General features: G+C 36.2%; 1 protein-coding gene across 1 annotated transcript in view; it reads left to right on the forward strand.

Moving 5' to 3' along the window:
• Positions 1 to 5,168: 5,168 nt before the first annotated feature.
• The window catches only part of LOC309825378 (sodium channel protein type 1 subunit alpha), a gene marked incomplete at both ends in the record, with an annotated part of 93,855 nt that continues 86,247 nt past the window's right edge, over positions 5,169 to 12,776 (forward strand). Inside the window, one exon of the mRNA XM_082658920.1 lies at positions 5,169 to 5,432. Within this exon, the coding sequence (XP_082515046.1) occupies positions 5,169 to 5,432 (264 nt within the window). The remainder of the gene's footprint in view (positions 5,433 to 12,776) is intronic.

A 12,776-nucleotide genomic window follows, 5' to 3' on the forward strand; every position in this document is an offset into this window, starting at 1 on the left:
TTTGGCCATTCTAATAGGTAGGTAGTTGTATCTCATCATTGTTTTAATTTGCACTTCTCTGATGATACATGATATGGAGCATCTTTTCATATGCTTATTTGCCATCTGTATTTCTTCTTTGGTGAGGTGTTGGTTAAGGCCTTTGACCTGTTTTTTAATTAAGTTGCTTGTTATTGTTGAGTTTTAAGAGTTCTTTGTATATTGTGGATAACAGTCCTTTATCAGCTTTTGTCTTTTGCAGATATTTTCTCCCAGCCTGTGGCTTGTCTTCTCATTTTCTTGATATTGTCTTTCATAGAGAAGAAGTTTTTAATTCTAATGAAGTACAGCTTATCAATTATTTCTTTCGTAGATCATGCTTTTTGTGTTTATTTAAAAAGTCATTACCTTGCCCAAGATTATCTACTTTTTCTTCTATGTTATCTTCTAGGCATTGTATAGTTTTGCATTTTACATTTAGGTCTGTGATCCATTTTAGGCTAATTTTTGTGAAAGGTATATGGTCTGTGTCTAGATTCATTTTTTTTTTTTTGTATGTGGATGTCCAGTTGTTCCAGCATCATTTGTTGGAAATAATTATCTTTGCTCCATTGTATTGCCTTTGCTCCTTTATCAAAGATCAGTTGACTGTATTCATGTTGGTCTGTTTCTGGGCTTTCTGTTCTGTTCTGTTGATCTATTTGTCTGTTCTTTAACCAATACCACACTTTCTTGATTGCTGTATCTTCTTGAAGTCAGATACTGTCAATTATCCAATATTTTTGTTCTCCTTCACTATTTTATTGTCTATTTTGGGTCTTTTGCTTCTCCATATAAATTTGCGAAACAGTTTGTCAGTATCCACAAAATAATTTGATTGAGATTTCTTTGATCAGTAGATCAATGGACAAATAGAGATCAATTTGGGAAGAATTGACATCTTTATAATATTGAATCTTTCTACTTATGAACAGGAATATCTCCATTTATTTAGTTAGTACTTTGATTTCTTTGACCAGTTTTATAATTTTGCTCATCTAGACCTTGAACGTAATCTGTTAAATTTATACCTAAGTATTTCTTTGAGGGGAGTGCTAATCTGAATGGTTTTGTGTTTTTAATTTCTAATTCCACTTGTTCATTGCTGGTATATAGGAAAGCGATTGACTTTTGTATATTAACCTTCTATCCTGCAACCATGCTATAATTGCTTATTAGTTCTAGGAGTTCTTTTGTTAATTCTTTTGGATTTTTCTATATAGACAATTGTGTGATAATCAAACAAAGACATTTTTATTTCTCTCTTCTCAATCTGTATACCTTTTACTTCCTTTTATTGGCTTATTGCATTAACTAGGACTTCCAGTATGATGTTGAAAAGTGGTGAGAGGGGACATCCTTGCCTTGTTTCTAATCTGAGTGGGAAAGCTTCTAGTTTCTTCCATTGTATTTTTAAACTTGTGTTCTTCCTATAAAGAAAATCTATTGAGTTTTTTATGTTACCTTTGAACTCAGACACCTCAATTTTTTCACCACCTTTAGGAATTTTTCATATGTTTCTATTGATTTTTCTAGGCATACAATCATATAATATGCAAGTAACTGTATTTTACTTCCTTCATCCTTATTAAATAGTATAATTGTTTCTCACATCTAATTGGATTGGTTTGTATAGTGTTGATTTTTTTCTTAACTTTAATGAAAATATATCTAGGGCTTGTAAAGTTTGTTGTTGACTTTGGGGGTTTTTTATATATATATATATATATATATATATAAATAAATATAAATAGTGCATTAGTGGAGAAGTTAGCTTATTCAGTAATTAATGTTGGGACAACTAGAAAAAATGGATCTCTACCTCACTCCAGATAGAAAACAAATTCCAAATAGATCAAAGATTTAAATTTATAAAACTAAGCCATAAAAATGACAAAAATTCAAGAAGAAAACATGATATATGATATGTCCTTCCACACTTCCACAGGGACGTGGATGCTTTCCTGAGCATGACACAAAATCTAGAAACCAAAGAAGAATTAGAGTTTGATCATCACATAACATTAAACATTTTTTAATTAAAATGTTTTTAATCTGTAGCATAAAATACCATAAAGTCAAAATACATACACTGTATGTTTTTTAAAAGCCCCCATATCCCGAAATTAAATGGTTCATGTTGTACTTAAAAGGTGCTATAGATTAAAAAGGAAAAGAAAATGAAAATGAAAACATGGACCGTTATTTAACTAGGCAGTCACAGAAAAGAAAATATAGCTCTTAAACATATGCTCATATAAGTTCATATAAGTTCATCTTTTCTCATTTTAAGACAAATGCAAATTAAAACAATTATATGACCCCATTTTTGCCTCAGTCAGGTTGAACGTATTGAAAGTATGATAACACATTATGTGGTTATCATAACTCCATTATGTGGAGATGAGCAGGCACCGTGTTACATCGTTGTCAGGAGAATCAATTGGTTCAGCCTTCAGAGAGAGTTATTTTGTGATAATATCAAAATTAAAGATTCACTTTTTGCACAAATTCCAACTTTAGAAATTGATACCATAAACATATTCACATATATGTGAAAGTATGTGTTTAAAATATATTAATTGCAGCTTTATTTATAATAACAAAAGACTGAAAACAACCTGAATACCCATAACTAGGTAATTGATTCAATAAATTATAGTATGTACAAAAAATGGAAAACCATGCAGCTGATAAAAAGAGTTGAATCTATAAAAACTGATAAGGAATGAACTCTAATATATATTTTAAGTGAAAAATGCAGGGTGCAGAAAAGTTTGTATAGCAAGATATTCTATGTATGTGTTTTTAAACAGAAAATGTGTGAGCATACATACACCCATGTGATTGGCACATACCTATTACATATCTGGAAAAATATATGTAGACAGATAACTGTGGTTACCGCTGGACCAGGAATTGATTGTTGGAGAACAACATGGAAAGGAAAATTTACACTGTTTTTTTTAAATGTTTTGAATTTATATCATTTACACATGTTTTTTATCAAAAAACTAATTAGTTAAAAATAAAACCATACATACATTGATGTTATAAAACTTCCCTTAGAAAATACACCATGCTTGTTATCCCTAAACTTTTACTTCCAAATAAATAAATGCCAGTATTTTTCTGATGCCTTATGGGAGCAGTAAAATTTTAAGGCAAAATATTCTTTTTCCATTGATTTAAATTTACTGATTTAATTTTTCTATTCTTCCAGGCCCTAAGCTGAATTGCAGGTAGATTGTAATAACCTCTGAAAGTTTCGTTAGTTCACTTAATGGATGGAGAGTACAAATTTAGACTTCCATCCCCCCTTGTTTCTGGTCACCCCCTAAAAAATATGGTCATAAACCTCACAGCAATGGGAATCTCCTTCAGTGAAATTTGAGATCCCTATAAGACCTCTCAAAAGATAGTTATGACAGCAGTTTTATTATTGCAGTTCATATACACCAAAGCTGCAATTAACTGTATCATAGCTTGCTGACTTTATTATTATTATTATTGGCTGCTTTGGGTCTTCATTGCTACGCAGCTTTCTCTAGTGGTGGTGAGTGGGGACTACTCTTCGTTGCAGTGCATGGGCTTCTCATTGCAGTGGCTTCTCACTGCAGTGGCTTCTCTTGTTGCAGAGCACGGCCTCTAGGTGCACAGGCTCAGTAATTGTGGCATGCAGGCTTAGTTGCTCCACAGAACGTGGGATCTTCCCAGACCTGGCATCGAACCCGTGTCCCCTGCATTGGCAGGCGGGTTCTTAACCACTGTGCCACCAGGGAAGTCCCAGCCTCCTGACTTTAATGAGTTAATGCAGTGTCCAAATAAAACGTGTGGCCAAATGATAGCGTAGGCTCTGAGAAGTTTTGGCTCAGTAATATCTGTGAAATTTGAGCTGATATTAAATATGCCTTAAAACAATACATTTGGGATTTGGCCTCGGGCATCAGATCAAGTCTGACTGCTACACAGAGTCGAGTGTTTTGCCTCAGGTCCTCAGATGTTTCTCACTATAGGACTATAGAATCAGCAAGAATATCATTATTGCTTTAGTGAAGGAAAACACCTCAGTTCCTATTTAATTTACGGAACCGTCTTCTTTCCGATTATTTTATTTTCCTGAAATTAGAGAATCCTGCTATCTCCTGCACATACAGCTATCTTCACCCACCTGCAGCCCAATCTAGTAATTTCTTCCCAGCCTCACCTTTCTCTCATTCTTAGTCATCTAAATGGCATCTGTCTAACCTTGGACCATCTCTTTCTGTACGTGTTTAAGTAAGCCAACCCTAGCATGGCTGTTGATGTGACAGGTCACAGTTCCAATTGTCTGTATCTCAGAATAGATGAAGACTCAATCAGGACAGCAGTGGCTATTTGACTGGTCATTAAGTCTGGCCGCAGCAAACTGTTCTGACCGGCTTGGCCAGGAGCCATTTGTGCAGATTAGAGGGTTGGATTTTATATCCTCTCAGAGACAACTCCCTTTCCACTTCAGCCTGTTGATGAGCTAACCATGGTCTCTATGGGGTACATCCTCATCTTCTGGGTGGCTCACAGAGTGAACAGCCCATTTGGGACAGGGTGGTATTTAGCTAATGTACTTTAATTAAGGCTATACTTGAACTACTTTCTTAAGTTATGGCACAGTTCCTGTCTCGGCAAAGCACAAGAATTAATAAACATGGGACATTTAACAAACCCGAGATAGAAAACATGTTTGTTAAGCCAAACTCATAGAGGCAGAAAGTAGAATGGTGTTTGCCAGAAGCTGGGGAAGGGGGAAATGGAGAGTTGCTATTTACTGGGCATAAAGTTTCAGTTATGTAAGATGAATAAATTCTAGAGAGCTGCTGTACGACTTCGTGACTATAGTTGACAATACTGTCTTGCATACTTAAAAATTTGTTAAAAGGGTAATGTTAAAGATCTCAAGTTAAATGTTCTTACTACAGAAAAAGAATTTATATTTAGTAATTCCATTTGGATTTAATTGGAAACGAACATTTCAATCCTCTAGCTCTTATTTCATGACAGGAGTTTGTAGATCTTAAGATCTCTTAATCTCCTTAAAATATCTGTATTCTTTTTTTTTTTTTAGGACTTTCATATGCAGAGTAAATGGTGATTAAAATGTGCAGGATGACAAAATGGAGCAAACAGTGCTTGTACCACCAGGACCTGACAGCTTCAGCTTCTTCACCAGAGAATCTCTTGCAGCTATTGAAAGACGCATTGCAGAAGAAAAGGCTAAGAATCCCAAACCAGACAAGAAAGATGATGACGAACGTGGCCCAAAGCCAAATAGTGACTTGGAAGCTGGAAAGAACCTTCCTTTTATTTATGGAGACATCCCTCCAGGGATGGTGTCAGAGCCGCTGGAGGACCTGGACCCGTACTATATCAATAAAAAAGTGAGTGTGTTTTATCAGGCATATTTTGCTGCTAATTGCCTTACAGTATACTTTGGACTGTTATAGCACCAACACAAGCCAAGTTAGCACAAAGTCTAAGTATCCTTCTGTTTAGGAAATAAAACACATTTGCACATGTTTTATGCATATACATGACAAATAAATTGATTATATCATAACAGATGGAGCTGTCCCAAATGCACAGTAGATACTTAAAAATAAATGTAAGTTGTAGGCAGCTAATTTAACAAATTAAAAACATCTCCCCAAAGATTGTATTTACTATTTATGGGTTTTCTGTACTTGAAAATCTGGAAATTATCACAAATTATAAAGACCTCAAAAATATTGGTATTCATTTCTCATGGAACAAAATTTGATGCCACAAGGGTTTTCAGTTTCTATATTATATATAAATATTATGTTATATATAATATATCAGTTAACTTCCTGAAGACACTTTTTTTCATTGGGAAAAAACATTCCTATACAAACAATAGTTTAAAAAATTATTTAATCTTTTGGTGGAAATATATTGATATTGGTAAGGATGACCAAAAATATAGTATTCTGAAGAACATATAAATGATATTTGAATATCCATGCTTGAAATGAAAATAGTAAGCACCCAGCCTTTCATTATGACCATGATTTCACCAAACCAAGAAGAAAAGTGTAGAAAAAGATAAAATCAAAAAAGATTATTGTATTGATTTTAGATTAAATTTATGACTAGTTAATTTGCAATATTTTATTATCCTTTTCACCTAGAATAATATATTTGTGAACTCTTGGTGGAAAGGTACAGCACAAATATTGTAATTAAGCAAATGAGACCTTTTAGTTGAACATGGGCCTTAAAAATACCCCCAAAACGTTTAGGGATGCTTTTAGTTGCTGGCACAGTTATCGTGTTAGTTTTCATCCAGTGCATAAGTTTGGAATTTTAGTATTTGGATTCGAGACAGTTTTGTAAATACATTCTCATTGACTACTACAACTTTCAGAGGTAAAAACCTCATAATGTTCAGATTTTTAAAAAAACTTTTCAGGATATAGCCAGCTTAAGTGTAACACACTTTTCCTTTTTAAAAACTGATTTGACCATTTTACTGTGAAGGAAGAGACTAATAATTTTTCATAGATTCATTATCTTTTATTTAACTTTGCTTTTTAACATTGTATTATTAAATCTTAGTAGGTAAGCCATGATCTGTTTCATAACTTCCATTTAAATTATGAGAAAAATTGAATTTTGTCATTAAATCACTCCTTTGGAAATTAATTTAATATGATATCTGAAAAGCTAAAACCCAAATTAAGCAGACTACGAGGGGTTTATTTGTATAAAAAAAGTAAAAATGTGGATAATCCAACTATTCATACATATTAACTTATTTAAAATTATTCTATTTTTGAAATAATGACTCTGATGTGTTCTAGCCAGAAATTCATTAACACTAAAGTATGTTACTTTATTTATAGCCATTGGACATAGCCAATCTATTTAGAGCAGCTATTATAGTGGGTTAGTGGGCTCCATGCTCAGCAGGCATTTTGCTACTCCCAGACATCCAGCTCCCACCTCTCCAGTAGTAACCACCATCTAAAAATTATTAAAGCCACCCAGAGTCTACCACTTCATCAAACAGGGCTGAAATCTAGCATCCCATCTCCTGTGCTGTGTCCTTATCTATAAAACAGTAAATGCATACATTGAGAAAGACCAAACTAATGCGTGTTGACAAGGGCAGCTATTCTTCAAGTAGAAACGAGATCATCCAATTAATCTTTTCCTTTAAATTAAAGAGTTTTTAGACTGATAAAAGTTGTCATCTTGAGGGAGTGTCCCCAAACAAAGCCATCCACAATTGGTTTATAATGAATGAGATATAACAAAGGATATAAAGGCAGATGGAAAGCAAAATGATGCAAACCCATCCAAATAGTTAAAAGAAAGGTCTTAAAACTGAGGGTAAAAGACCAATCCTTAAGGAATGACTATTCAGTCAGATTCTTGCGGTGAAGTAACCCTTATAAACTTTGTTAGGTTCACATTCAAACTTGCCTTTAACATCTTCTGTCCTTATCTTCAAATGTACATTGTGTGAGGAAGGAAAGATATTTTGGTATTTTGGAACAAATCAGAGTGCAAGTAGCACAACCTGGTAAGAGAAATATTGTTATCAGGAAGGAGGTTTCCCCAAGGTGAGGCACATCCATTGCTTTCACATTGAGCTGACATCCAGCAAGTCTCCAAATGTAAGTCATTCAACAGAAATACAAGTGAAACTTTTTGCAGTACTGAAATCCTTAAAAACTAACATGGCATGCTTAGAACATGATTGAGCTATGTGTTGGAAATTTCCTTCTTTTGCACTTACATGTTTTATAACTTTCTGTGGTTGTGTGTACACTCTTTCTAGTCTTAAATTTTTGTTCATAATTGGATTATTTCAGTATGGAGGAATAGTCTTAAATTCTGAATTAGCTTCCTCTGATTGAAGCTGGAATCCTTAGAAAAATACTAACCTTTTAAAAATGATGAATATTTCCTTTTTCTACTTGATGACCAATTTCACTTTAGTGACTTGAGTATCTGAGGATGGCAGGGTGATCTTCTTTAAACAATGCAGTAGACATGCACAGTACTCCCAGCATAGATAAAGGGTCTAATGATGGAAATGTCACTGGGGAAAATGCTTCTTAGGATGAAATTTCCCACCATCACTGATATTGGGGATGTGCATTTTATTGCCTGAGTGGATTGTAATATGCAGATATTAATCAGGCTAGTGACTCCCCTAAGTTTAAACTCAAGTACAATACTTAATGTGTCCTTTGTATGTATATCCCAAGTCTCTGGTTTCTTTCTTAAAAATATATAGAATAAACAAAGCAAGCCTATTACAAAAAATGGTTGCAGAATCTATGTTAAGTTTTAGGTTAAAGTACAGTGGTGTGTATATATAAAGAATCTACATGTAAGGAATAGAAAGGACACAAACCCCAGTGAAGCTCTCTGTGATCTTCTACAGTGTCAGTGAGCTTATGAAAATGTCACTGCTGATGGTGTATTTTCAGATGGCATATGCCCACATATTTTTATCTTCTTTGCCCTAGCTTAAAATGTACAAATTATATAATGTTCAAATTTTCTGTTGAAATTGCTAAAATAATTTAATCCATGGTCAGTGATATTGTGGTAGTAACTCGAGAAATAGTAGCAAGTGTCTCATGAACACTCACGGTACATGGAAGCACTTCCAGACCCTCAGATGTTTTAAGCCTTCAGAAGTCCAAGGTAAGAACTAAGGAATAAAATAACAGTGCTATCAGAGGAGAATCACAGAATTTTCCATACCATGTTAGCTCTGGTCCCGTGATCTTCAGAACATGATGCCAGGTTGGGTTCCTTTTGTTTGTTTATTTACTTTAGCATTGTGACAAGGCACATTTTAGCTTGTGAACACACCTTTATTTCCTCATGGGATTTTTTTTTTTTCACAGTTTCGTTTCATAGCTTCGGCTGATTTTGCACCATTTGGCTATACATTCAAATTCTTCACCCACTCTTTATTACAGAAAACTTCTTCCTTCTCATGTTCTCTTAAAATTACAGATGACTCATTAGTACCATGGAAGAAAATATCCTTTTGACAGTGTGACAGGGTACTGGAAATAGAATGAGGTATGTTAGATCTGTAGTGAAAATGCATGTTTGTTAATTCTGGAATGTAGAAATGTATCCATTTAAAAATGTGCTCTTTCCTTGATTGTCTCTTCGATGTTTAAAGACAATTTATTCTCCCTTTTTATCAGCTCTTCTAAAGAGATGCATGCTCCCTCTTTACTGGGGCTGCACGAAGAATCATACAGGAACTTGTGGTTTTAAATTCATGCCTGGTTTGTCATTCCACAGGAGTTTTTAATTGTTACATGGGGTAGGGAGAGTTGTTTGTTTTGTTTTTAATTGGGATTAGGGAGTTTTTCTTGAAAAAGGAGTTTAGGGCTTCCCTGGTAGTGCAGTGGTTGAGAGTCTGCCTGCCGATGCAGGGGACACGGGTTCGTGTCCTGGTCTGGGAGGATCCCACATGCCGCGGAGCGGCTGGGCCCGTGAGCCATGGCCGCTGAGCCTGTGTGTCCGGAGCCTGTGCTCCACAACGGGAGAGGACACAACAGTGAGAGGCCCACGTACCGCAAAAAAAAAAAAAAAAAAAGGAGTTTAAAAGAAAATCAGAAAAGTAGATGGTAAAAGCTCAGGATTCCATGAATTGTCATATTTATGATTTTTCTTTGTATATCATTAGCTCTTCTAGAATTACCAGTCACCCAGGCTCTCCCTTACTTGCAAGGCACTACAGTTCACTTCCAAATCTTTCTTACCCATTCATTATTTCTTCCTTAAGTCCCTTTCTTCTTTGTCACCTCCCTGTCTCTGCCTCAGAAACAATCCCAAAATGATGAGGATGGTAGTAAAATAATGATTGCAGTTATTAAGTACCTGTCATATTAATAAGTTTCCCTTCAAGTGAAAGTGACCGAAAACCAACAGAAAGTAGCTTTTGAAAACAAACTAAGCAACAAACAAATAAATGTATGTGTGGGGTAAATCTCGTCTTAATATCAAAGGATCCAGTACCTAAAACAACATCATCAGGACACAGTCCTTTTCCATTTTTGGTTCTACTTTCACCTATGCTGGCTGCATTCACAGGCTGGCTCTTCCCACAAGACGATAGAAATAGCCACCAGTAGCATGAAACTAACATCCTACAGCCTAGTAACCCCAAGAAAAAGAGCTCTCTTTTTCTTCAAAATTTCTTACACAAGTCCTGAAATTCAGTCTAATTAGGTCACATGGCCTCTTCTGAACCAATCACTGTAACCAAGGGTTTGTGATGCTCTCATTGGCCAGATCAGCATCACATGTTGACCAGTGTTGCCAAGGGGTGGGTCAGCTCCATCCAAGCCACATGGCCAGACAATGAGGCAGAGGTTTTCTCTAAAAGGAAGAGATGGAGACTTTGAAGAAGGTCAGCTAGGCAAGCAGAAACAGTAGCTCTGCCGTATGCACTGTGCATTAGGAAATTTACAGTTCTTATTTAACCGACATGTCCTTCCAAGATAATTCTTCTCTTTGTTTTAAAATGATGAAAGAAGATGTGGTACATATATACAATGGAATATTACTCAGCCATAAAAAGAAACGAAATTGGGTCATTTGTAGAGATGTAGATGCATCTAGAGACTGTCATACAGAGTGAAGTAAGTCAGAAAGAGAAAAACAAATATCGTATGTTAATGCATATATGTGGAACCTAGAAAATGGTACAGATGAACTGGTTTGCAGGGCAGAAATTGAGACACAGATATAGAGAACAAACGTATGGACACCAAGGGGGGAAAGCCGCAGGGGGGTGGGGTTGGTGGTGTGATGAATTGGGCTATTGGGATTGACATGTATATACTGATGTGTATAAAATTGATGACTAAAAAAATAAAATAAAATAAAATAAAATAATGAAACTGAGATAAAGTTAATTTTCCTAAGATCATAAAGCTACTAAGTAACAGAGACTAGATTTAAAACCAGATCCGTCAGCTTCCATGGCTCATCACCATGCTACTCTGGGTTTGCAGTTGTCACACTAATGATACCAGTGGAGAAGAGAAGTCAGTGATAGACTCTAAATAAGCCTGTCACTGCTTTTCCTGCCCCTCCACTCATGCCACTTTGCCATCTGTACTCCTCATCTCTTAGGCTGGCAGTATTTCCCAAACCTGACTTGTTGCTTTACTACTTCTGCTCAATCAGGGGCATCCCCTGCCTTTATAAAAACTAAAATCTTTGAGACTCAGGGGGTCTGGATCAGCTTCTAAAATAGAGAAGTACATTTCCCACCAGATTCTAATAGGGTGATAAGCACCTTTTTTTCAAAGAGGACAGATTCAGGAAACTTAAATTGTATGCCTCTGTAAAGAAATGGCATTTATATTGGGATCTCAAGGGTAGAAAGAAGAAGGGAGAGAAACCTTCCAAGGAAAGGGAATAGCCCATAAGAAGACATGTAATATAGCAGGACTGTAGTAAGTAAAAGGCGAGTAAGATGTGATTGGGGAGGTGGGCCTGGGGCTAGATCAAGGCTCCTTTTAGGACATCTTAAGGGTTCGAAGTCTAAGGGCAAAATGAATTCTCTGAAGACTTTGGGTAGAGAAGTCACAACGTCCATTTCACTTTTTTTTTTTTTTTAATAAATTTATTTATTTATTTTTGGCTGTGTTGGGTCTTCGTTGCTGCACCTGCACTTTCTCTAGTTGCAGTGAGCGGGGGCTACTCTTCATTGAGGTGCATGGACTTCTCATTGCAGTGACTTCTCTTGTTGCGGAGCACGGGCTCTAGGTGCATGGGCTTCGGTAGTTGTGGCACGCGGGCTCAGTAGTTGTGGCACGCGGGCTCAGTAGTTGTGGCACATGGGCTTAGTTGCTCCGCGGCCTGTGGGATCTTCCCAAGCCAGGGCTCGAAGCCGTGTCCCCTGTGTTGGCAGGCAGATTCTTAACCACTGCACCACCAGGCAAGTCCCCATTTCACATTTTTAAAGACCAAATTGGGAGTCTTTATGGAGGCTTGGTCTAGATTTTTGACAATGAAGACAATAATGGATGGGATCGGAATCTATTTTGGAGGTGTAATGCTTATCAGATGGGAACAAATGGATGGCATTGTTTTCTGAATATGAAATTTGGGAGGAAGGAAACTGAACGGCAAAGTTCCAATGTGAGAATTGGCGTTGCTTTCAAGTACACAAGTGTTTGTATGTGTATATATTTGAGAACCAGAGAGACACACATTTTTAATCCTTTAATCCTTAAGTGTATATGGCACTTTGAATTCATTAAGGGGATTCTCATGTTTTATTTCATTTTGTTTCATTTCAGCCTTTAAACAACCCTGAGGTTAGTATTGTTATAATCTTCATTCAGATGTAGAAATTGACATGGAAGAGTTTGCCCAAAGTTCTCACACAGAAAAGTCTGCAATAAAACTGGGCCAATTAGTCCTTTTCTGTCAATGAAAAATTTGCTGAGCATATAATAGTGTACCACACCCATGCTATGGGCTGAAGATAACAGGGATGGGAAATATTTGACCCCCAGATTTTATCATTTCACCCTCTGGCTATAATTTTTTCTCTCTGTCTGAGATAGAGGCAGAGCATCTGCAACCCTGGCTGATAGGAGCCCAGCTGGGGAACTCTCCAGCACTGGCCCCACTGCATCTGTTCTACCCAGCTAAAGCCTAGGGACCAGCAATTTTACAGACTCTTTTCTGGGTACAACTTT

This window comes from Grampus griseus, assembly GCF_964374135.1.
Source record: "Grampus griseus genome assembly, chromosome: 7".
Classification (NCBI taxonomy): Eukaryota; Metazoa; Chordata; class Mammalia; order Artiodactyla; family Delphinidae; genus Grampus; species Grampus griseus.